Source organism: Brachionichthys hirsutus, unplaced genomic scaffold (genome assembly GCF_040956055.1).
Source record: "Brachionichthys hirsutus isolate HB-005 unplaced genomic scaffold, CSIRO-AGI_Bhir_v1 contig_748, whole genome shotgun sequence".
Classification (NCBI taxonomy): Eukaryota; Metazoa; Chordata; class Actinopteri; order Lophiiformes; family Brachionichthyidae; genus Brachionichthys; species Brachionichthys hirsutus.
The window spans coordinates 1-25,889 of record NW_027180422.1 but is presented as its reverse complement, the minus strand read 5'-3'; the positions used below and the strand labels follow the sequence as shown (position 1 = coordinate 25,889).

Genomic DNA, 25,889 nt, shown 5'->3' with positions numbered 1-25,889 from the left:
CAACAGACCAGAACAGACCAGAACAGAACAGAACAGACCAGATAGAACAGAACAGACCAGAACAGACCAGAACAGTCCAGAACAGAACAGACCAGACCAGACAAGAACAGAACAGAACAGTCCAGAACAGAACATACCAGACCAGATAGAACAGACCAGAACAGTCCAGAACAGAACACAACAGACCAGACCAGACAAGAACAGAACAGAACAGTCCAGAACAGTCCAGAACAGAACAGAACAGAACAGACCAGACAAGAACAGAACAGACCAGACCAGACAAGAACAGAACAGAACAGTCCAGAACAGGACAGAACAGAACAGAACAGAACACTCCAGAACACTCCAGAACAGAACACAACAGAACACAACAGACCAGAACAGGACAGGACAGAACAGAACAGAACAGACCACAACAGAACAGAACAGAACAGGACAGGACAGAACAGATCAGAACAGACCAGTCAAGGCCAGCCCGGAATAGAATTGACCCGAACAGACCAGAACCAAAAAGGAAAGAATGGACCAGAATCTATATCAGAGAACGTGCCTTAGAGAAAGATTAAAACCACACACGTGTCTCTTGAGCCAACATAGCAACACACGGACATACCTGAGCCGCATGGGCACCATATCAGCAAAACACACACTCACACAATCACATGCTGGGCCACACAAACACACACACACACACACACACACACACGCACGTTATAATACACTGTGGGGTGCAAGAAGCAAGAAGGAGAGGCATGTTGGCATTTATGACAGCTGCTTGTCAAGACAAGATGTTGCACACACACACACACACACACACACACACACACACGCACATGCACGCGCTGAGCGAGGTGTTAACGCAGGGGAACAGCTGAGAGCCCCTGTGGAACGCTGCGACCCGAGCACAACGCCGGTGACCAGAGGGAGGCAGGGAGGCGAAACGGGAGAAGGAGTTTCAGTCGCTTTCATTCCGACCAACTGTCCAGGGGATTTCATGCAAAGATTTGATGTGCCACAAACAATAACATTCTAATTAAGGGTCTTTCCATCTGCCGAGGAAAGTATGCTTGCAGGGGAAAAAAGACAGACAAAAAATATGGTGAATCTTTTCACGTGATTCGTCTTCAGAAAATTCCTCAACGTCAGCTAAACTTTGAGAGCGAGCAGGACATGATGATCTGTCAGCTGCAGTTGAGGTGAGGCAGGAAGGAAGCGTGAGGCTAATGGGACCTTGGGCTCGTGCTGCCTTTTGGCCATGGGCCCTTCCTGTGTTTCCTGGCCCAGAGGCTGGCCTTGCTGGAGGCCTGACAACCAGAACTACTGCTTCTATTCCACATCTGCCTTTCTGCGGTCGTATCATGCTTCCTACAAATTTCAAAGATAAGGCGTTCATCACCCGGTTCTTGTCTCTTTGAGCAAAACACTGATCCTCTAGCAGTCCCTTTCGTGTTGACTAAAGGACTGCCGATCATTTGTTTGAAGCCACACATCTATAGGGGTATTTAATCACTGGGATTTAAGAGGGCAGGACTCAATCTCACACGATTATTCCAGGTGTGCTGCGGTTTTGAGAGGAAACAGTTCAGACAATGACGAATACAGTTCAATCGACTACAGGAAGCATTCAAACGGTTAATTAAATGAAGGGAAGTACGTGTCATCGGCTCCTTCTGTAAAAGCAGCTTACTAACCATCATAAAGCAAACTAGTGGGCGGGTATTGCAAGGCTACAGGAAGGTGACGCCCAACAAGATAATCTGCCAGCAGAAGGCTTCTCACTGAAGAATGCCCCGCAGGTTGGTTTGAAATCATTTGACTCTGAGGGGTGAGTGAACCTCCCCCCCGTCTCACACCAGACAGCCTCACAACTCAGGCTCAGACGCAGGATGGCACAAAGTTCCCACTCACATTGAATGCAGGAACTAGTCCTTGACCCGAGCATGTAGATGCTTGATATCACTGCACCTATCACATGCACACACACTCTTCTCCTTTCACACACACACACACACACACATGCACTGATACAAATATAGCTGTGGTGGAGTTATTATGTGCAACATGTCAACAGATAGAAAAAAGAGAGTATTACAAGATGAGTGGAATTTCTCTTTCGTTCAAGAAAGGTTTTTCAAGAACAACAGTGAGTAGTTCAGGACTGAGATCTTGTATTTGTGGCACAAACAGAGAGAAATATCTAAAATTCAATAAAACACACACACATATATATATATTTTGACACAATGGGCTCTGGTGTGGATAGATGAAGCATTAAAGACTCGTTTTACAGCAGCACAGCTACCGGTTTGTGACGTGCAGTCGAAACAATCTCCTACCTGTATGTACTCCCTGTTGCTGTCTTCTTTTGGCGTCCACCCGTTGTTGTGGTAATTGAGTCGGGCTTGTCGCGGCAGCCAGTGTTCGTCGTAGAAGCTTGAGGAGGCTGAGATTTGGACGTCTGTAATCTTTCCTGACTCCAGACCGAAAGCGTTGCTGCAGTGAAAAGCTAAAAGATAGATGGATTAAGATTTAGACCGATATTCTATCTACCGGTATTCATTTTTCCTTAACATTATAAAATAACAAATGCAAGTTAAACTTACTCTCGCTGACTTCCTTGTGTGTCATGTTGTACCGAGCCGAGAAGCCATCTTTAGCGACGGCCATGTCGGTGTGGAAGGACAGGGAGAGAATCCCGGTAGAGGAATGGATCTCGGGAGGCACCCTGGTCCCACAGTATCGACCAATCAGAGGTCCCACTTATTAAAGGAAAGACGAGACTTTTAATTCTGCCAAGGATGTGGCCAGCAATGTCCAAAAGGACCTCACTCATCCAGGAGTCAAGGTGATTTATTAGCGCTTCATTCCCTTATCAATCCAGTAATCCTCACGCATGTTGTCTATGCTTTACTACTTGTATTGTTATTCCCTGTGTCTTCCATCATCTCTTCCAATCCGTCATCCTGCTCATCACTCTGCCCTCTTATGTCACCACCTCTATCCGCTTCATCCATCTACTTTACCACTGTGCTGGACGTGGCCCTCATGGTAAATCCATGGATCTACGTGATTCCTCTACTGTCCCCTTCTCTAATGCCACAACTCGTGCACGTCAACACAAACGTGTGTGTGTGTGTGATTTAAAGCCTTGGTGTGTGTGCGTGCATGCGTAACGGGAGAGCACATTTATTGTACAATTATCCTGATATGCCTTGACTCATCTCCCACACTCACACGAGTAGGTTTGTGGGGTAGGAGGAGGAGGAGGAAGAGGAAGAATATGAGAAAAAAAGCTAGCAATCGATCAGCGCTATTGATTTTTTTTCCCAACTCTTTTGGAAAGGGAGGATATTTGAAATAGGGCTCATGGACAAATAACGGTAATAACTCTTTTCTTGATGGTGGTGAGGAAGAATGAAAAATAAAGGAAAGAAGCGAAAAGAATCCAGAGAGACGAATCTTAGGAATAACAACCTCTGTTTGTGCAGAATTTTAGGTCCAACTAATTTCTTGATATCTAATATTTCTCCCAGACAAATGTCTTATTTCGCTCTCTCTTTTTTTTTTATCACAGCTTTGTTCTATTTAATTGATGCACACAGACGCACACACACACACCATTCCTTTTGTAGCACACGTTGTCATGGCATTGTCTCTGTCACAATGTCATCATTCCTAAAGCACAAACGCATAAACAACCACAGATGCTTCCGTCTCCAGTCTGCTCTCTCCTTGCGTGACAGATTTCTTTACCTTTGCTCTTTCTCCTTTGAATAATTAAACTTGTAGACCAGCTCCTCCTCTTTCAACCTGTCCTCTGTGTTCCTTTTCGTTCCCTGCCTTTCCCGTATTTTTCAAGGCCACTCTTCCTGCTTAGGATTCCTACAAGGGGTGAGACTAAGTCCTTCAACTTTGAGTCTCATCCGGTATGTTTCCATCCCTTTCAACTGCCACCCACTTAATTTCCCTTTCCTTCCTTCTTCTTATCCAGCTTCTTGTAGTCTCTCTCTCTCTCCATCACTCAGAGTAGAATCCTTTCATCTCATCTTTCTCTTCTGTAGCTTTCTTCTTGACGTTCTGCTCGTCTTGAGTTTTTTTTCTTGCAGCCTTGCTGAACTTCTCTTGCCTTCTATTTAATCCAATGGAAATATGTACTTCTCTCCTTTTATCTGTCTTCTTGAAGTTGCACCATCTGTCTGAGTCGTCCTCTCTCCTCATGGCTAATCTCATATTTATAGTCGTCAATCATAAGACGAGGGCACCATTGTTTGCACTCCTTTACTGCTGATGCTGTTCAGCCTTTACGAATCATCTTGAAGATGAATTTATGATGTAAATATTGCTACACTCTCTTCTACCAGAGGCCTCCTGGCCTTCATTTCTTCCTCTCACCATCTTCCTCCTTCGTTCTCAGCAGTATCTGAGCACCTTTCACTGCTCCTCTGCTGTTCTTTTTCTCTATACCTCTTCCATCTCTTGAAACTACATCTAAGGTATCAGTGCTTTGGATTTGTCCTCACAAACTCTTCCAGTTTTTCTAAAAGATAGACTAGAAATATCCCATCTCTCTACCATCCCTGCTCTCACCTCACCTACCCTCTTTTCTTCTTCCTCTCAGCAGCATTTTCCCCTTGAAAACTTATGTTGTTTCTACACAAATGGTACAAACATCCTGCCTGGAAGCTCAGCTTTTATCTACCAACGCATAGCTACTAAAATAGTTGCTACTCCACCTCAGTCAATAATGATGTAGGCAAGTCAGGGTACGCATCGCTTGAGCGTACCGCCTCATGAGACGGATGGATTGTTTAGCACATTCATCACCATGCTCGTCATCATTGTTCGCATGTGATCATCATGATCCAAACAATAAAACCCAAATTGAGAAGCCTCTCACCTCCTGGGAGGCCGTCCCACACTTCCAGCCAGTCGTACTTGCAGTCCCCGTCTCCACCCGGCAGTGGGTCATTCTCCAGATCAAAGGTGAGGAAGGCGAGGGTGACATCCATGCTGGGGGGGACAACTATGATAAAGGAGCACTCCAGGTTGTGGGGGTACTTGTCAGGGAAGCCAGGAGACTCGATGAGACCAGAGGGACTGGTGAAGTTGCGGGAACAGTCTGAACCTGGGATGGAAAACGTGAAAACACAAAAGCATTTTACAACCATCTCAGGCTTCTGCATGCGATGCATACAGGTTAGAATAACCCTACATTATTACTTTGAAATCAGTTCATTTAGATCCTGTGTAGAGAATGGACTGCTCAGCCAATCAGACTCAAAAATGATTCAACATCAGAATATTTATATAAGAAAGCCGATTAAATTATCTCATTCAGGAAGACCCCCCCCCCAAAAAAACCCCAAAAAACATAGCCACCTTATACTGAGGTAACTGTAAAGTCAAAAACACTGCAAGCTGCCAAGACTACAGGGGACCGAATGCCAGCAAGTACAAGATTAGGTGTCAAAAGAAATGCTTGATTTTCTGCGGTGCACTCGAGAAAGACGCTGCATCCTTCCTTGCTCCTGTATGTAGCAACGACAGCAAAGCCAAGACATAGAGTGTCCTTTGATTATTAACACAGAGATCAAGTAATTCAGATAGAGCTCTAAGAGGGGGGGATACGAGAGAGGAGAGAGTGAGAAAAGTGGACAATGAATACATAAAGTACGTCTGAGAAGGCAGACGTGGAACGTGGTTTGGTATCATTGTGGGGTTGTCTATCAGTTGAGGAGCTTTCGACACACACACACACACACACACACAGTGAACTGGGATAATCTGAGGCTCTTCGTCTCTGAATGAAAGTAATGCCATCTCTATTAATACACCCCCCACACACGTTATGGATGATATGTACACGGACCAACTGGACCATTATTCCAGTCCAGCCCGTCATGTATGACCAAACACACAAACACACACACACCTACACACGCACTGTCTAACCCATTTCTCTCCGGTCTGTTTGGGTGTTTGTTGTACTAGTAAATAGAGAGAAAAGGAACACGTGTGTATTCATGCATGTGTTTGTAAGACCTTGTCTCCTTCAGGCATGTTTCATTCCAGTCTTTCATCTGTCAGAGTTATCAGCTATCAGAAAAACATCAGAATAGATCATTGACACGTTGTAAAAGTTTAGATGCACCAAAAACCCTTCACTCACTGGTTTGAGGTGGCTCTATTTGATAAACATTTACGTATTTGTCCACTTTCTACTCCGGTCTCTACTTCGAGGTTATGTGTTTAGATTGTCTGTTTATCTTGACGTATGACTGGTCGTATGTTTTTCTGTCCCACTTTCCAGCACTTGTTATTTTGACCTTCTCCCTTACGCGCCTCAAGCACACACACACACACGCACACACACCCACGCACATGCACACACACACACACACACACACACACGATTGTCTGTCACAGGGTTCCCCTTGCGTCTGCCCCCCCCCCACAGTCAGTCGCTGGTTAGTCTGTCTGCGTGTGTGTGTGTGTTTGTGTGTTTGTGGGGGGGGGGGGGGGGGGTCCAGTTATGTTGCCAGCAGCGATTTTATTCTCCTCTCATTACTTCATGCTCATGAACATCCCGAAAACACTCCTGTCCTCCTTCCTCCTGTCATTCTAATCATCCTGGCTCGCCTGTCTGCACCTTGACCCTCTTCTTCTCCCTCGTTTTCAAGTGCACTCCGAACTATTTACATTTTCCAATGTTGTTTGAATTTCGTAGTGTGCTCTGGATTAAATCCACATCTGTTTCCCTCATTCATTCCTCCTCCCTTTTATCTCCCTTTCTTTTCTGATCCCTCTTACTCTCTCCTCTCCTGCTGCTCTTTCTTCACCATCTTCCCATGCATCTTTTCATCTTCCACAGCTCCATCGCTCCCATCCCTCCCACTGTCTCATTTCCTATTCTTTTCTCTTCACTTCCCATCTGTTTGAATTGGATGAATGTGAAAGAAACACGTGTTTCACTATGTGGTCAGGGTTAGAGGAGGTGTGTGTGTGTGTGTGTGTATGTGTATGTGTGTTGCTGGGCAGATCGGGTGCCAGAGCGAGTGTGTAGTTCCTAAATAAAAGTGTGTGACCCTCATGTGTGTGTTCCTGTCTGAGTCTGGTAAGCTGGCATCCAGACGTCTACTTTCATTTAAATCGCCTTTCATGCCAATGGGCTATTAGTCTGGATCAAACCCACAGTAATTTGTCCTCCTCTTAAGCAATCTGCGATGCACACACACACACACAGATGAATTGTTCCATTGTTACAGTGAGATATAACAGTGTCAACTTGGAGGCTGTTGATGCTGAAACTCGGACATTTCATCCCAGCCTCTGTCACTGAATCCCAGCAGGGGTTTGCCTCCATCATAAATTCCCTATTCAAAGTACAGCCGACATATGAAAGCAAACTGTCACAAGACAACCACCCGATCACCCGTCCTAACGCAATTCACTAAAGGCTTGAACCCAGCATTAATGTCATGCTGGAAGTCACCGAAGTGCTTTCAGACATGTTCTTTAGTTTGACATGAAGATGAAACCAAGGTGTCTCGGAACATTTCCCATCTGCTGTTATTCAAAACATTGACATATTTTCTACTAAATAACATCTCATCCACATAAAAATCTGCATTCATATTTCATATTATACTTACTCTAAAAGTTTCATCAGCTGAACTCAATTTCAGTCCTGTAAACAGTAATGTAAACAGTAAGTAAAACCCCTATAGAGTATGTTTCCAATGAACACAGTACATTGAGCCAAGTAAATTATTCAATTTCTAATTCAATTTTTTAACAATAAGCTAACACAGAGAACCCTTTTATTCAGATCTGGATCCACTTTTCTCCATTAAAGGTGGAGGAATGCGGAGCAGCAATGTGATTGGGTGAACCACGCAATAAACCGACTTGATGGGAGAAGGAGAGCCAGAAAGGAAGTCCCTAAAGGTATTTGTTAGAATGTAAACAACAGCAGTTATTGGAACGATTGTCAAGATAGCTTCCACATTACCTCGCCTGAGAAGTGTGTGTGGGCATGTGTTTGTGTGTGCATGCTTGGTGACTGAAATCTCTTCATGCAGTTGCATCATAAGGACTCAATTCTCATTTTGGTCAAAAAATGGTTGGTCATGAGGTAAACCGTAGAAAATCAGAAGCGACATAATTTGGGTTAAGAGTGAGGTTGATGTACTGATGAGTGTTCAGAGATTAAGGATTCTCGTAAGTGACAAAAATCCAACATATGTGTGTTTTGAAGTCAGTTCATGTTATTAACTGTCCCACATAATGCTATGAGTAACTGTCGTGTGTGTGTGTGTGTGTCTGGTAAATTCTGGGTCACAATAACAGCTGGGGGCACACTGGCTAGACAGTGAATTTTGATTGGTCACCACGCTCCGTTGGCTCTGTTCATATTGGCTGGAATTTTACTACAGTATCCATGGTAACAGAGGAGTAAACAAAGTTTTGTATGTTTTTTTTTTTTTCCTGTGCATATATTTCTTACATTTGTCCAATAAATACATCTGTTATTATGCATGCATGATGTTTTTTGTTCATCTATCCCTGCTATTTGTTTCCCCCTGTTTTTTGTGTTGTATGTAAAATGGACTGAAAACACGAGCATGCGCCCGCGCTTGCTTTCCATGACGGATATGAGCTACTGTGTGTGAATATGGGCCATTTCCAGACCGTTGATCTTTGAGGGGTTCAGTAATCAGGACACCCAGAGAGGTGGGGGTGTGGGGTCACCCCCCCACTCACCCCCAATACAAGTGCACATTAAAAATATTCTCATTATTACAAGACACAAGTCAAGAAAAAACATTATTATTACCAGAAACATGATTGTGGGAAACAAACTGAACAAAAATCACAAAAACAATTCCTTGTCACACCCCGAAGCAGGAATCCCCCCTGCCCCCATTCCATGAAAACAGGGCCTTCTCAGAATTGCTCAGATTCAAACTGGTGCATCCAAATTTCCTGATAATAATCCGACATCCCAGCTGTGCTTGAAGCGCCTTCACTAAACATTTCTCAATCCTTATTCCCCCTCATATTTCAGTGTCTAGCATTGAGTTTCCACACTGTATGTGAGCAAAGCAGAATGTGCTGGGCTAACAAGCATAGCTGCATATTTAGACATTTCACTTTCACTAGTCTCCCACACAAAGACGCAGTCTGCTGCACCTTCCAGAATATCAAGATCGTGTTAACAGTATGGCAACAGCTTGATTCTTCGTTCCGTTATCACTGCCAAAGAGGGCTGGACATAAATACAAACACAAGTATGTAAAAATACCTTTTACACAGCCTGTTCAAGACACTCTCCTGTATAAATACCACAAGCAGCAAGTTCCTCCAACCTTCATTGTGTACATAAATTAAAGGAAACTCTTATGTTTCCATGACCAAGATGAGTTTTACAGAACATTTCTTCCACAGACAGTCGCCTCATGAGACCTATTTATTTTTAACAGTGATGTCATGTGGCTCAATGCATTATGCAAGTAAATTAATTACAGTGTATTACCCTTAAGTTTTTTAACAGCTCATTATGAATTCAAGATTTAGGAAGCTTACATTTGAAGTGAAAATGACTAGCTGCAGCAGCGCTTCGCAAAAACCGCACTAAAAGTGTCTAATGATTTAATTCTCGATTGAATCAATTCACGGTCTCCATGTCTGTGTCCCTCTGTCCCTCTCAAGGGTGCGAGGGTGTGAACACACACACCCTTGTTGTTTTAAGTCATCAGGTGGACCGTCTCATGACCGAAAAACACACACACAGAAGATATCCCAACAGACTGGTGCCAGCAAGTGAGAGACACTGACAACTCCACGTGTTGTGTTAGTAACCTCAGCCCTCTGTGTGTGTATATGTCCGTATGTGTGTGTGTGTCCCTATTTGTGTGTGTGTGTCCCAGGGGAATGGAGCTCAGGACTCAATTAAGAAGACATGTGTGGAATGCTTTCAGGGGGAACGGAACAAGATGGCTGTGGGGGCCGACACTATGCTCCCCTCTGTCTCACTTGCCCTTGATCTCAATTGGTCTTGCTTTGGCTGACCCATGGCAGTGTGAAGGGGAGCCATGTGGAGGCACACACTCTCACACACACACACACACATAGACGCACACAAAGTGCCATGAAGGAGGGCAATGTCTCGCCTGAACCGTCCACAGGTCTCTGAAGGGTCCTCGGCTGCACCTCTTGCCTCTCTCCCGTGACACCAGGGAGCTGAACGAGGCTTGGTCACCTAATGAAGCATGTTGAGTTCACACAACCCCCCATCTGTCCTGTGCCTCCGCTGCTCACCTTCTTGTTGCAGATAACCAACAACAATTCAGCCTTTCTAACTCTTATAGAAAGCTGAGATGATATGAAACCACAACAATCCAACTTCAAAAGTGTGTATAGTGTCACATTCTGGATCATCCTGGAGTACTGGAACAGTTGTTAGAGGTCTCGTTTTTACCCTCGCTCAGGAGGCTATGTTTTTTGTCTGTCTTTTTGTTAGCAAGATAACTCAAAAGGCTATGCATGGATCATGATGACATTTTCAGGAAATGTTGGGAATGTTACCAGGAACATTAGAAACAATTTTTGTGATGATTCAGTGAGATCCTGGATTCCGATTCTTACCAGTTTTGAAGATTTCATAGCGCAGCGAGAAGCCCGCCCCCTGGTGGGCGTAGTCAGACACAAACTTGATGTGGAGAGACGGCCCCGACGATATGATGGGTGCAGGCGCGATGTTGCTGCAGTGCTTCCCCAGGAGGTCGGCTGACTCAGAGTTCCCATCATGGATCTCCACGTAATCATATCTGCAAAGGACACAAAGGAATATTACATCTCTCCCAAAAACGTACACCAGACTTTAACAGCATGTCGCCACCGTCCTCAGATGTACAACGTGTTGAAACTGGGAGATTAAAGCAATAAATATGTAAAACTGTTCATCTTTGTGTATAGACATTTAGTTAATACACACATGAAGTGCTCCTCTCCCCTTTGGGAGAGGGGGGGGTCCGTTATTATTAAGAGAAAACGTAAATTGTTAAATTGTTCCAAGCTGCTTTGAATCTGAAGTTATTATACTATTTGAGTTATTAGTTTTCCATCTGGCAGGCATTGCATTAGATTTGGCTCGGAAACAGAAGCAAGAACATTTTTTCAGTCAGCAGAAGCAGAGGTGTCATTACAATTCAAATGAATGCAGCAAAAGACATCGGCAGTTCACAGATGGTGGGGAGAAGAACCACCTGCATGCGGCAATAACGGAAAAAAAAACCCCCGAACAATTATATGAATACGTTGTAATTGAACGATCGTATGCTTCAATTGCTTACAGACTACAGATCAGCAATTTATGGATTAGAACTGTTTTGTAATACAAACAGAAAGCAAAGTGGGATTAAGACAGAGTGTTCCCTTTCATCTTGCATAAGGAAGCGGTGTTGTCGCGTTGCATTGATTCTCCGTGCCGGAAAACTTCCACCACAAAACTTTGGAGCTTCATGACATTATTAAAGCCAGACGAGAAATGACTGCTAAATAAAACAAGAAAAATGTCAGATTAGACGTACCTCATATGATTGAATGTACAGCTACAGTGCATGTAAGGGTTGAGCTCTTTGCCTGAACTATGCCTGAACCCCACAGGCCTTGAACATTGGCGAAGTTTTAATGTGGAACAAATGACTCTCGTTTACATCTCTTCCCAGAGCTAATTCAATAATGTTTATAACACAGCCTGGAGGCTTTTGGTCATGGGAGACACAGATTTTCCACTTTTTCGGGTGGATTAAGGTCATTCCATCATTTCCCTGGTTCGTCTTTCCTTTGAAATATATCCCAGTATTTGCTGCTGTTACACCGTAGGGGTGGTGAATTTGAAATAATAGCACGGGCATTAATTGAAGGAATAACTTGACTATGAATAAGGAGTTCTCTATAAATACAAATAAATGTGGAAAATAAACGACAGATTCAAATTAAACTTTGCAGTTATTTTTTCTTTGTACATTAAAGTCTGGATCTGCCACAAAATTCATGTACACACACTCTTTGTGGAAGATTAAACATGAGAATAAAACCTGCCTGGGAGTTTGTTCAATCCATGCAGGGCGGCGTCTGAGTCCGATTCTATTTTTATTCCTACTTCTTTCATGTTTTTTGACCACAAATGTTAGGACCTCTCTCCAGACACACAGTAGGAGCGCTGCCTCTGTGTCTGGATTCCAAAGACACACCTGCCTGTCTCTAAAATAGCTTCCTGGAAAGAAATTGCTTCAACAACTCGCCTAGAAAGAACCTAATTAGAATATTTCACTCTGAATTATGTGGACGCAATTCTTTTTGCTAAATCTATTCACACATCAGTGTCAACTGAAAACATGACAACACAAAGAACACGAAACATGCAGGTTTAAAGTAAGTTCATTTGTATTCTAGAAATTCTAAAGACAAAGACAAGAAGGTGTTAGAATGAAAATTCATATGGCAGGTTTTGCTGCTTCGCTACACTATAAAACCTAAATAAATAAATGTATTAATAAATAAAGTAATTTCTAATTTGATACTCATAAAGTCACACACACATACTGGCTTGTGCCACTTTTGAGGCCTTATTTGTGTTCTCTGGACAGTGACCACCATCTTCAACAGAATAGCAAATCCCATCCACAATTCTATTTGGATGTAATATAATTTCTCAATTTGCATTTGTGCCGTTTGAGTTCTGTGGTCTCTCTCGGCTCCTCTGTGAAATCACAGCAGTGATAGTTACGCAAACCGTGGGTGGATAAATTAAGCACAATACAAGTATCAATTGGACTTTACATCTGTGCTACTGTGCCACGCTTGCGGTCAGACTGGTATTTGCTCTGAATGTGTATTTGTGTATTGCTTTCTGAATGTGTGTGAGTCTGTGTGTGTATGTGTGTGTTTTCTGACAGGTGAACAAGCCTGTGAAATTATGCAGGTCATGCACTTCCCAATCATGCTTCAATGTCTGCTTTGTGTGGAAGTAAACAGTTAGATGCGAGCTGTCACTGCGCTGTGTGTGTGTGTGTGTGTGTGTGCGTGTGCACGCATATGAGATCTTGTTCTCATATTTTTTCCCAGGAGAATGTCTCGTGCCAGCGACAGTGTCCTTCTCTATTCTGTAACAACAACTTTGTTTAACTCGTATCCTGACAGGATCTATTTTTCCTGCTCTTCTTTGCTCACTCTGTCATTAATTGCCCTTCATTTCTCTATTCAGCGCTATCTTTTTGTTTTACCATTCTTTGTCTTCATTTTCTTTCTCTCTAACTGTCAGCCCTATAACCGGTGGAAATGTCTCAACGCGGCGATGAGGCAGAGGAGACCGAGATGATTGTTAGAATTTATAAATGATTGAATTTCTAACTAGTCTTTATTATCACCTCTGATGGGAACGTGAGAAGCTGATGTTTGATTCCCGATTCAGGCGGAGCTGTCTGTTCATAGTCACAGAGAGAACACGACACTGCATTTATCCATGCACTCCTCCCTTCAGATGGACGGAGACAGGTGTCCCTCCCTGCTGCTCTGTGCCTTTAGAACATGCACACATGCTAGAGACTGGCATCGACACAAACATTTTGGCGTGCACAGCAATCCTGTGGCCACGCGGATCGATCGACAAAAGGGTCATGGGTTTCATCCCATCTTTTTAAAAAAAACGGTTTCATTCCATCGTCTCTCTACGGCCCACATTCAGACAGGCTTTAACAAATTCCATTGTTCATTTTTGCTTTCTTGATTCTTGCATCCATGATGAAAATGATCAAATAAAATTCTACTTTGGTTCCAAAACGTGTAAAAAAGAAGTTAACAAAAGTCAAGTTGGATGATGGTTTGCCTTCAAACTGAAGGCAAAGGTGATTGTGTTTGTATTTTTGGGGTAGGGGCATCTCATGAGCAAGAAAACTCCTCAAAGCCGGTCTGACGGGAACCAAGGAAAGGTTTTGAGTCCAGGCAAACTTCTACCCCTCCTCCATCCATCTCCTCCCTTCTGCTTTCGTCTTAATTGGCTTTCACACCTTCTCGCTCTCTCTCTTCAGGTCAGGAGCTGTCTTCCTACTCCTGCACATTTCTCTCAAACATCAGGGGTGCCCTCAGCAGCAGACAGCGCGTCTGTACCACACACACACACACACACATGGACAGACACACATGCTAAAAGCAGTGAACGCTTTTATTTATGTGTGGTGGTGTTTTTACAATGCAGAAAAAAATGGATCAAATCTGTTCAAAAGATTTCCATGTTTTAATTTTTGTATTATAACCAAGTCAAATGTTTTTACATTTTATAACGTCATGTTAAAGGAAACAGTTAATAATGAAAATAACTCCAGTTCAAGAAAAGTTTAACTTGAATCCAAAATATTGGTTAAAATTGATTATAAAAACATTTTTATTTTGTTTTTTCCACATCTTTGGATGTCCCAAACGGTCAACATGTGTGTGTAGGTGTGTGTGTGTGTGTGTTTGTGTAGCAGTATCCAGCACAACCAATCGATTCTTCATTACAGCTTTAACACGCATTGATCAGGGTCAGTCCTTCAAAGACACCCCCCTCCCCCTTCCCATAAACACACACACACACACACACCAGTACTAGTCATAGATCAGCCGGTGCTTCAGGGCATCAGGGAGTGTTAGTAAATCAAACCGCTAATATTATCATCGTTACCTGTGTGTGTGTGTGTGTGTGCATAGTTCCTTAACTCACTACCTCTCCACCAGGCGAGATAGACAAATCATGAAGTGCAACCCCTTTTTCAATCGTCAAATGTTTACGTATGTAAAAAAAACTTGTTCCCTACATACTGCAGTTCTCTAAATTTGACCTTTACATTTAAATGAGCGAATGTATCTACTTTTCAGTGCTGACAGAAATTCTACAAAAGCACGAAAAGCATCGCAAACAGCATATCATATCAATTCCAGACATGCAGTATGCGATTCGAGAGACGTGCAAGGCAGTGAGAAAAAGCGTTCCTGAATGTAACTGAATCCTCAGCGTCATGTGAATTCTTCAATTAAAACGTGAGAGCTTTGGATTGCTGCGCGTGCTTTAAGATGCCTCTTTGCCTCACACTGCTGTCGCTAATTAAGATTTGATTTATGCGCGCCACTCCCTGCAAAGAAGGAGGTGTGATTGGGGGTAAAAACATGGTTCACATCTCTTCTCACTCAACCCGAGTGATCGTTGCCTTAAGCCTTAAATGTTTGCACAGCGAGGAAGAGAACAAGCAAAGTTCAAGCTGTGCTGCGCCGTGCCTGCCGTTCCCGGGGTGTAAGCTCTGCTCCTTTCTGTGTAGGTATCTAATGACATTGTCTTTCAGCTTAGCTCTGAGATGTTTGTCTGGACGCACGTCTCTCCCGCCGGAGTTGCCAGGATGTTGATTCAATGACTGAACACTCCGCTGCCACTCCGAAGGCCCCTCCCCTCGCGTCCTCGCTCTTTCATACCTCCTCGTTCTTCCTTCAAACACTTGCTTCCTGCCCTGAGGACAGTGTCACATCACATCACTCTACCTCGTCCTCTCGTATACAGGTTATCTTGGTCACGTCTCCTGGGCTTTCGTCTGACGGTCGGGTGTGTCTGCATGCATACGGTCATGCATTCCCAACTTTCCATCTGAGTGCGAGCATGCACTCCAAGCCCGGAGGAGGTTATTTTTATGAGGTACAGGAGGAGAGGAGCCAGCTTGATGTTAAATGATTGATTGAGGAAGAGTACAAAGACAAGGTCTAAATCATTAGTGGAACCATTATCAGCGACTGCAGCTTCTCTGTCATATAAATCACACACCTGACTAAGCCGACTCCTGTTCAGTTGGGGAGCTGAAAGTCGCAACATTGTTGCATTTATCACTTGTTGCAGGTCTGCTTTCACACTGTGATTTATAAAGCGCACCGATCTTTCAGAGCAGCATCACGTGGTTGAAAGGGGCGCCCGTTGATTGGGCAAAGTAGGAGGGGAAATCCATTCCTGGTGATTCTTCTTTTTTTTTTCTCCATGGTATGTTCTCCTGTATGTTTCAAATGCACATGGCTCGTAGGTTTTCTCCTGTGTTTGGTCCTGTGAGCTTTCACACTGCATACGAACCAAACCATGAATCACTTGCAAGCAAACCGAGACCCACGTTTTCAGGAAGACCAGAGTTTGCTTGTTTGGTCCGCACCAGAGTTCGGATAAGCTTTCACACCTGCCCAAATGAAGCGGACTATCCGAGGTGTGAAATTGACCTACTGTAAGCGAGCCTCTCTAAATGTCGGGCTTTTACTGAATGCATGTGTTTGTGCACTGCTGCATGAGTTTGTTTCTCTCATATCAATAGTTACAGATGGCATCTGCCTGTGGTAAAGGAGGATAAGAGACATACATATAGAGATGGGATTTAAGTGATGGATCGGCACAGACTGGGGGATAAAGGGGGATGAAGGCAGATATAGGCTGAGAAAACATCTATAAATGAAAAAGGGGAGAAGAATAGATGAATGTTAAAAGAAGGAAGACATGGATGGGAGAGCGTGATGAGGAAATGAGAGCGGGATGCAGAGAGAGAGAGGGAGGAGAGTATGACATTTGGCTTGCTGCCTGTGTTTTCTCATATGCAATGCTGAATAATGATTTGGCCGATAAAAGATTGGCACTCTATTGAAGGATGAGGGCGAGGAGATGAGAAGGACTTGAGGGAAGGGAAGGGAAGGAAAGAAAGGGAGAAGCTAGGTTGAATAAGAGGAGGAGAGGAGAGAGGCATGCAGGAAGGAGGAGAGAAAAGGAGTGACAAGGCGCATGAGCTGTGAAAAGGGAATAGATGGTGTCCACCGGGCAGTGGCAGTGAGGGGGCGTGAGGGTTGAGGAAAGGTGAGATGAATGGAGGGGCGAGAGAGCCAGGAGCAAAGAGGAGAGAAAAGAGAGAGGAGGTAGCTGTCAGGATGATTTGAGCGAACCCTTAACCAACCCTGACGCTGCACTTTTCCCTAAGCAGTGTGTGTGTGTGTGTGTGTGTGTGTGTGCATCCAAATAGAGATCTTGCTTTCAGAGACAGAGCAGCAGACCAGCGGCTGCCTCAGCGGCGACATACTGTATGAAAGAGGAATCTTCTCTTCTAGCATCCTGAGTACAGTAAGACGTTTTACTCCAAGACATTCCCTGAAAACTGCATTATGTTTAAAAAAAATGGAATACTGTGAGTCAAATGAGCTTCAGATGTGATGATGTAAAGCAAAACTCTTGACTTTTTTTTTCTTTAGGTTGTCATGCATGTTTGTGCATATTGGAATGAATTATTATTTCTTTTTTTCTGGCTCCCTTCAAGACTTGTCATCACTATTCATCATTTTTCTAGCAAAAATGTGAGCTTGATTTAAAGCACAAAGAAAACACATCTGCCATTTTTCAGCCAGCCTCCTGGTTCACCCCCCCCCCCCCCCCCCCCCCCAACTATCCCCCCCAGTTGTCTCCTTGCACTTAAATAGCTACAGCATATGAATCCTAATGAAATCATCTCTCTTCATCTGACAACCTGTCTATTGATGTTCCCCACAGGTCCAGCAAAGCGCTGGACAACATGTGATGCATTGTACATTACAGATCGGCTGCTTAAATTGCAATCGGGCCCATAAGAGCTTGTATTGCTTCAACTTAATTAATCAATCCTGACCAGCGCATGCATATTCACAGCGGTGCTGCTTGTGGGCTGATGGAGATGTAACTATATAATGAGTTTTGTATGTGGTTTGTGACAAAGATAGCGTCAGATTAACTCGGCATAATGTGTGTCTCTGTCTACACACACAGATGTCTGTTTATCTTTCTTATTTTTAAATTGATGATAATGAGCAGTGTTTTATTTTTAAGAGTTGTAAGCTATTAAAGTGTTTGTATGATTTTTCTTTTGGTTACAGATTATAAAATGTTAAAAAAAAAAAAAAAATAAGAAATGAAAGGAAATGTAACCCAAAAAGACAGTTTGACAACCAGGGTGAGACTTGTTGCTCAGACACACACCAACACACCCACAGACACACTGAAAAACGCACCTCGGGTGTTTGTGCTTGAAGACGCAAATAGCTCTGTCCTGCAGGATAGTTGTGACAGTGTAATAGGCCTGGGATGTTACACCAGCACTGCTGATCTCTCACTCTCCCTGACACGGTTCAAGATTTATCAATCGAACAATGTAACCTGTCATTACTGCTAAAACTTGAGAAGGATGCTTGGGCACATGCCGACAGTCGTAGAACAACCATTAACATAGACACCGTGATAAATCAATCATGGGCAGCGTTTTATCCCAGGAGTTCAAGAAGAGTTTCTCCCCATGGGATGCTATATTGGTCTTTAAATGGATATGAGACCTTCAAAGAGGAAGAGGAAAGAAGGGCAAAAGGAGAGGAGGGGAAAAAAGGGGGGGGGGGGACAGAATGGATGGAGGAGGGAGAGAGAGCAAGCTGATCCAAAGATAAGAACTGGAGAGTTGAGCTACAAAATGAAGACGATTGGGAGACTGACAGTGGAATATGTTCGTCAGCCCCACAACGCAGTGCAGAAGTAAAGCGAAACAGAGCAGAGCGCCGGGCGCCTTCAACCTCTCAGCCTCTCGACAAACAACCAGCTGGTAAAATATTGATGTTTCAATTCCAACAAAGACAGTTCTGAATGATTTTAGTGGGTTACGTCTGAGGGGGAAATTCATCCATCCATAATTGATATGGCTGAAATGTTAATCACTAGAAGGGAAAGCTCTGGAACAGACGCATAATGGTGGTGGGGGGGGGGGGGGGGGTTATAAATGTGTGTTTCTGTGTCAGTGGGTTTGTATCTGAGATCCTTTATACAGATATTTGAGGGGCCTCAGATACAGAAATTATTTCTAAATCACTGCAATGCCTACAGAGTTATGTATTATTTTGCTGTATGATTACATTATTTAGTTGGTTTTATCATATTGTTATAATGTTAGTATAACTGTAATTTTATGAGCCGCAGCTCCCATTGCAGCAATCCCATCGGCCATCTGTGCCGAGTCTTTTGTATCTTATTGCCATTTCATGCTCTCTTTACAACACTTTAAACAGTTTGAACAATGCTTGCTCTGTGTCAGAATCCATCTGAGATGTTGTAGAAGAGTAAGACTTTGTACCTTATGTACATTTGATATCGCTTCAATTATAGTTTACTATTAAAAAAGGTGCATTACTATTAACTCACATTTTAATTTCATAGCGATACAGATTATTTTCCTGTTTTCAAGGTCTATGCTTTATAACTTTTAGACTATCTGTCTCATTTTTGAATGGCGAACCTGCATCTTGCACCATTTCTATGTGCTTCATGTTCAGTATTTTTAGCATTCAGCCTTTTTTTCAGCCTCACTATGCACCCAAAGCCAAAAAGCCAAAAACAATGATGGACACCAAATCCTTTAATCCGTGCTGGAACAGTTAATGTGTTGTAATTAGACCTTGATAATCAGAGGATAGAGACTGAGGGACGTCCCGATGTGATTATTATGGTATAGAGAAACAGAAGGCGAGTGGGCTGAAGTTTACCAAAGATACCCAACAACCCTCAAACAGAAAGAGTCTGGCAGACCCTGAGACTTCCACAATTCTCATCCTTCCTCTCGTGAAGCCTGATCTCTGGAGCAATCTAAATCTTCACTTCTTTTGATTATGTTTTCTTTTAATATCCACCCATCCATTCTGTCTTTACCTGCAGTCCAGCTTCTCGATCTCAAAGTGCGGGTTGAAGTTGAGGACGATGCGCTGTGAGGGCTCGGGGGCTGTGATGACCCAGCGACAGTTCTGGTGAGGCGGGTACTCCAGAGGGTAGCCAGGGGTGGTGATGTAGCCGGCATCGCTGGCATCCAAGTAGCCACCGCATGGCTCAAACGCTGGATGGGGGGGGTAGATAGAGGGGAGGGCGGGTTCATTTCATTGTCTTATAATATGTGAAACTGTATTTTACATAAGTTAATGCATTGGGTCGTATAATTCAATAAGACAATGGACATTTTACTGAACTTAAGGATGGACTAAATGAAGTTTACATGACATCATGTATCTACGGCAGCGCTATCGGGGTCACTTCTGCCCCGGCAGACAAGGAGGGCCTTATCAAGGCAAACACTGATCAAATGCTAAGATAAGAGCTCTGTTTGCAGACACAGGATATCAGCAACAGAGATGTGTGTGCGTGTGTGTGTGTGTGTGGTGACACAGGTCAACTCGCCAGACTCCATTCTGACATATGCACACATACATGCACAGTATGCTCTCCAGATGCCTCAGTTACTGTCACAGAGCGGATCCACTTGTCGTCAGTCATACGTCTGTGCTGTGTCACGAACAATGCCGCTCGTTCACTGCTGCAGATCCACCCTGACATTGACGATTAACTCACATGTATCTGTGGCACCCAGTGGCAAAACACACACACACACACAACTCTACTGTATGCATCTATGGAAGCTATTGTACGCCATGCTGTCTGCCCCGCTAATGGATCGTGCAGACTTTCTGAAAGAGCTGAACTTCCTCATTGTTTGAGATCAGCAAAAGAAGTTAAACCGCCATGGTGGAAGTTAGTGAGCGGCATCTGTGTTAAGCCAAAGCCCGTCTGGTGGGACAGGATGAGCCACAGTCTGACTCAAGAACTGAGGTCATTTGATATTCCGTCCATAACCTTCATTATTAAATATGATTTATATACATAGCATAAAATATGTGTGATAACACTAAGCGTTTCAGTACTAGCAGACAAATTCATACAGGCAAAAGTGAGTGCAGTGCAAGTCAAATGAATTGATAATTAACCGAGATCTGTGCTTTCACTGACCCACTTTTTTACCCCATAAATTATTTCTGTACCAAACTGTGATTATATCACAAAAGCAGATCAATTTGAAACACATATTTGGGCTATGCTCAGAACAACTGCTTCTGTCAGTGTCGGATCCCTGCTGGGACATCTGTGACTACATAGTAAATGTCACTTCCTGTTTGAGAGTAAACAAAGGAACAATCAAGAGCCATAAACGGTGCATTGTTGTTTCAATTAAACGTATATGTGTATACAAAAAACCAACATCTGCATAGATCTAACGACAACAAAATAAACACCATATTTAATGTAAAACCAGACGAAAACCACACTTGATGATAATAACAGTGGTGAAAACGAGATAAATATGTATAAACTACATGTCGTATTCTACTGTACTGTGTAACTGCTTGGTCTGTGCAGCCGTCTCGCCTCCAGCGCTGCGACGCTTAATATACTGCAGCTGTGCAGACACGGCCAAGTCAAACTACTCAGCAGAATACGACATATCTCGGTGCTTTAAATAGACTAGCTACTGTAAACCTAATCTGAGAGGAGTCACACATGCAAACATTATCACACACACACAGCATAAACACATCCGGGGAAGCCATCTTTAAAACGAATTCAACAGCAAGAGAAACTAAAGCAGGATGTAAAGTAACACTTTATCTACCCCTCCCCTCTGCTTCTGTCTGTCCTCCCCGTGTCACGCTGTGGGCCGAACGGTCCCATCCATCTCCTGCCATGTTTCCAGTCGCCCCGGTGACATGCACCGATACAGGAGTAGAGTTACAGTTGCATATGTAACTCGGTCATTTCATCTCAGCACCACCTGGATTAGTGTTTAAACACTATGGAATCTTGCAGCGCCATCAGCCAAACACATTTTTAGCACAGCACTAAAGTAACGCTGGTTTGCATTCATTGCTGCAGGACCTAACAAAGAAATTATGGCAAAGCTACCGGCAAATTGTAACTGAATTCAACCTTTGGTGCAATATCCTACAGGAACCTAAATGCCTTTTGTGACTATTGTACACAACGTTGATGTTGATCAAGTCAAAAACAAGAAACAGAAAGTGAGACAGAGAACTGGCATATTCTCTGTGACACTTTGTTCTATCAGATACGCCAGCGTTTCCCTCCTCTCGACCCCGGTCCTCACACAAGACGCCTTTTCTCTCAAAGACATCAGCAGACGAGATCCTCGGGGAGAGGCTGTACTTTGACAGCAAATACACAAGCAAAAACTGCTGAACATCGCTTATCACCCTCTGGCTGGGACACACACTCACACACACGCAGAAAATAAGGAGCAGTAAACGGTGCTAAGCAGTCAAGCAGGGATATGAGACACGTTACTGCATTATTTATGGATCTCCACCAGGTTCGGTATTGCATTCTGATAACATCTATTCAGCAACTTTCAGTATGTGCATACCTGAACACACCACACACACACACATCGATGCAACCATGAATAAAGAGTGAGAAAATCAGGGAATGAATGCATGTCAGCGTGTATGCATTTTTCAATATGTGCTTAAACATGGCGCTGTTTGGCAAAGTTGGACTGGATCATTGTTTGTTGGCCTCAAATGCACATTTTCCGACCTTGTTTCTAAGCCCTCTTACAGATTCATTTTCCTTCTGGTTGAACGGTCTGTTCCGACTCGGACGCAATCGATTTGCAAGTCGCTGAGAACGTTGCTAAACAGCTGAACCATATTCCAAATTAATTTCCTTGGTCAGAGTCCAATGAGGACAGCATTACTGATTTAATAAGTGCTTGTGCATAGAAGTGTGTCTCACTCATCTAACAAGAGAGATACTCGCGGGTTTGAATGCAAACTTATTATCTACCAATATTATATTTATTACTTGGTCTCATTCTCATTTTTGTGACCTTGCTGGAAACACTCCCCTGGTTTTAATGATCCGTACATCGACGCCTGGGGGAGTAAAATGGTAATGTCCCCGTTTATTTCCATGCATTTGCAATTCCAGCATCATTGAGGTTGAACAAAGCATGTCAAGCACTGTTACCTTAAGTCGTGTGAATACAGATGTGTGTGCAGTAAAAAGCTTTTATATAGCTGTGGGAATACAAGGAACACTGCAAATAACAGACTGAAATGTCTTCTTTGGATTCAAACCAAGGCACTTTTAGTCATCAAAACCTGGGAAACCTCAGGAATGAACAGAACCAGAGGAGAGAGAAAGAAAGGGAGAGTCTAATGCCAGAACATCTGTCTGCCATCATCCAAAAAGAGAAAGTCAGCAGCTCAGAAAGGTTCAGTGGACAGAAAACGCAACACATCCATACACACAGTTATACACACTCAAACATGTGGGGTTGTGCGTTTCTCCAGGTGACTTGTATTAATCCACAGTGTGAAAACAACAGGAGAAAAGAGTGTAACACCGAGGGGGAGATGAGGGAGCGCTAGAAAGGATGAAAGCAATGAGCGGTGGGAAAACTGAGAGAAGAAGGAAAAAAATAATTTGTGGATGATGGTGTGATACAGAAAAAAGAACTGACAGGAGATCAAGCTTCTCACACAGAAGCAATGACGCCTGTCTGATCAGCGGGGCTTCAGGGTAAAGCAGTGAGAGGTTTTTATATTGATAACAGAGAGAAGAAGTGAAAAGATAACTCACAGAATGGAGATGTGAGGGTGTGAAGAACTGTGTCACAGATAAAGGCGGATTTACTGTTCAAGAACGAGTTTTGGACGAGTCAATCTCCAACTGGCAAAAGACTCCATGGCCACAAGTTTGTCCTAAATGTATGTGGTAAGTAATTAGAATAATTGGAAACTCTGTTAGACTGTGCGCATATTTAGGTCCAGTATCTAGAATTGTTTGAATTGCAAAACGAGGCTTGTAATGTGATCACAGCTTTTGAGTTTGGTAAAATACCCTTTAAAGGATTAAGGGCCTCCAGGGGCCGACCCACAAACCCTTCGTTCGGTGGATGACTGCTCACGCCACCTGAGCCTCAACGGGGGGGGGGTGGCCCTTTGTCCCTCTCTACTATGTTGATGCCCTGCACAGCAGAATGATTCTGTGTTACTATTTGGTTCCATTAAATACAGTGGTGTTTATGCATTCCTCTTCAAGTGCACCTTTTGCACGGGTTCAAGGACGACACTAAACCTGAGGATAATTGAAATGATGCCAGGACTGCGTGTGTTTAAAGGCAAAAGGCCATTAATCTGCTCTGTTTAAATAAAGCTTAAATAAACACAGGTGACGGGGCAGTGGAAATTTGACATGTCTTATCTCAAGTAATACTTCAGGTAAAATACAAACAAATATACACAACGCAAAAAAATGTGAATGCTTATTATAAAACAATGTTAGTAAAGATTTAGACATAAATGCAAACATAATCCAGACTTCATCCTCAAGATTTAGATACACATTATTTATTATGTTGTGTTTACTGCTAATCTTCATGGCCAAAATATTAATAGTATTATTATTAGTAGTATTACTCATCCCGATTTGCCAGAGTCAGCTCCACCTGAATCTTGAGGATTCTTGAAGTGATGCTATAAATAACTCTATTAAGGCTGGGGTTCCACTAACAAGCTATGAGAATGGATTTGGAACAGTTAATCTTTATTCTTGTCCGGGCTGAGAGACCAGGGACGAGGAAACACGGATTGGCCTGGAGCGAATAGACAAACGGTGAAAGATGAAAGCACAAAAAGATTTCCCACCGTGGCAAAGTGGGGAGAGGATAAGGTGGAGCGGGTGTTTTTTTTTTTTAAACCGGAGCGGGAGAAAACACTGAAGTGGGGAGGTGTGGAGAAAGAGACAGAGAGCGCTATTAAAGGAGAGGTGAAGTGCCGTGAAAAGAGGAAAACAACAGGATGATTCACCGTGAAGGGAGAAAGGAAAGGGGAAGACAACCTGTGGCCTCACACGGCAGCGCTCTGGAGGGACTAGCGAGGGCGCAGAAGGTTCAGCAGCCTCACAAACAAAAACACATTTTTTTCTTCATGTGTGAGGATTTTGAAAGAAATGAGGATGGGGCAAATGATCTCATTTGGTACATTTCCACGATCCGCCGTTCCCTCGGAGGACATTTGTTCTTTGAGAGTGTACAAATACAAGAACATGCTGATCTCCCATCCTCTTTAATTACCTCAGTCATTACCATTGGCCAATGAAGACACCAGAATACTAAGTTCACTAATGACATGATAGCTGTAATTAGAACATCCTGCCAGACCCGCTAATTATTGTCCTTTCCTTTATAGAGACGAGAGAGAAAGGGGGAGAGGGGTTAATTAGCCTCATGTTTATTCTCTAGCTGCAAACGTTAATGGACCAGCATCTCGTTTTATCGCTATCATTCTGATGATTTCTCACACTTTTCCCCCTTTTGAAAGTGTGATAGGCAAAAGTTTTTAGAGCTTTATTATGCACTTCTTGCACCTTAATAACAGAGAAAACAAAGCGGAAGTCAGCAGCGGATGAATAGGGATGACTCTTAATCCAGGAAGCTGGAAGGAAACACCTGTTATACCTGCAGGATAATTAAAATGGAATCAGCTTTTGGGGGAAGAGTCCAGCATCTGCGTCACCTGCCGTGGATTAGCGTAATTGCGCGTCACGTAGGACTGAGCGACAATTCTGAAACACATTTCACGGCCTCTGTGAACAAAACTGTGTGAAATAACACCGGAGGGATCGGAAGAATGAGCCAACACATTAATCTGCTAAATCATCCCTTCAAACACGATGTAGTTTCATCATCGTCAAGTTAATAACTTGGAAAAGTATGGCTTATTTTATACCTGTGTACCAATCAGAGGATTTATTAATGCTATGCTTGTCTTTGTCCTGAAAGCCTGAGGGGAGGAATACATCTGGGCTGCTCGACTGCAGGTGGCTCCACTTGGATGGTTCATCACACTCTGCTGCCTTCCTCGTATGTGACTAATGTCCTCTCATGGTCTTTCTCTCTTTCGTTCTCTCTCTCTCTCTCTCTGCACTACCA

The 25,889-nt window shown here is 43.4% G+C and overlaps 1 protein-coding gene across 1 annotated transcript in view; it reads right to left on the bottom strand.

The window, feature by feature from the left end:
- Window positions 1–19,943, bottom strand: part of LOC137914818 (neuropilin-2-like) — a gene marked incomplete at its 5' end in the record, with an annotated part of 60,282 nt that extends 40,339 nt beyond the window's left edge. The window contains 5 exons of the mRNA XM_068758312.1: window positions 2,337–2,493; window positions 2,585–2,759; window positions 4,898–5,125; window positions 10,648–10,829; window positions 19,763–19,943. Of these exons, the coding sequence (XP_068614413.1) occupies window positions 2,337–2,493; window positions 2,585–2,759; window positions 4,898–5,125; window positions 10,648–10,829; window positions 19,763–19,943 (923 nt within the window). The remainder of the gene's footprint in view (window positions 1–2,336; window positions 2,494–2,584; window positions 2,760–4,897; window positions 5,126–10,647; window positions 10,830–19,762) is intronic.
- Window positions 19,944–25,889: the final 5,946 nt, after the last annotated feature.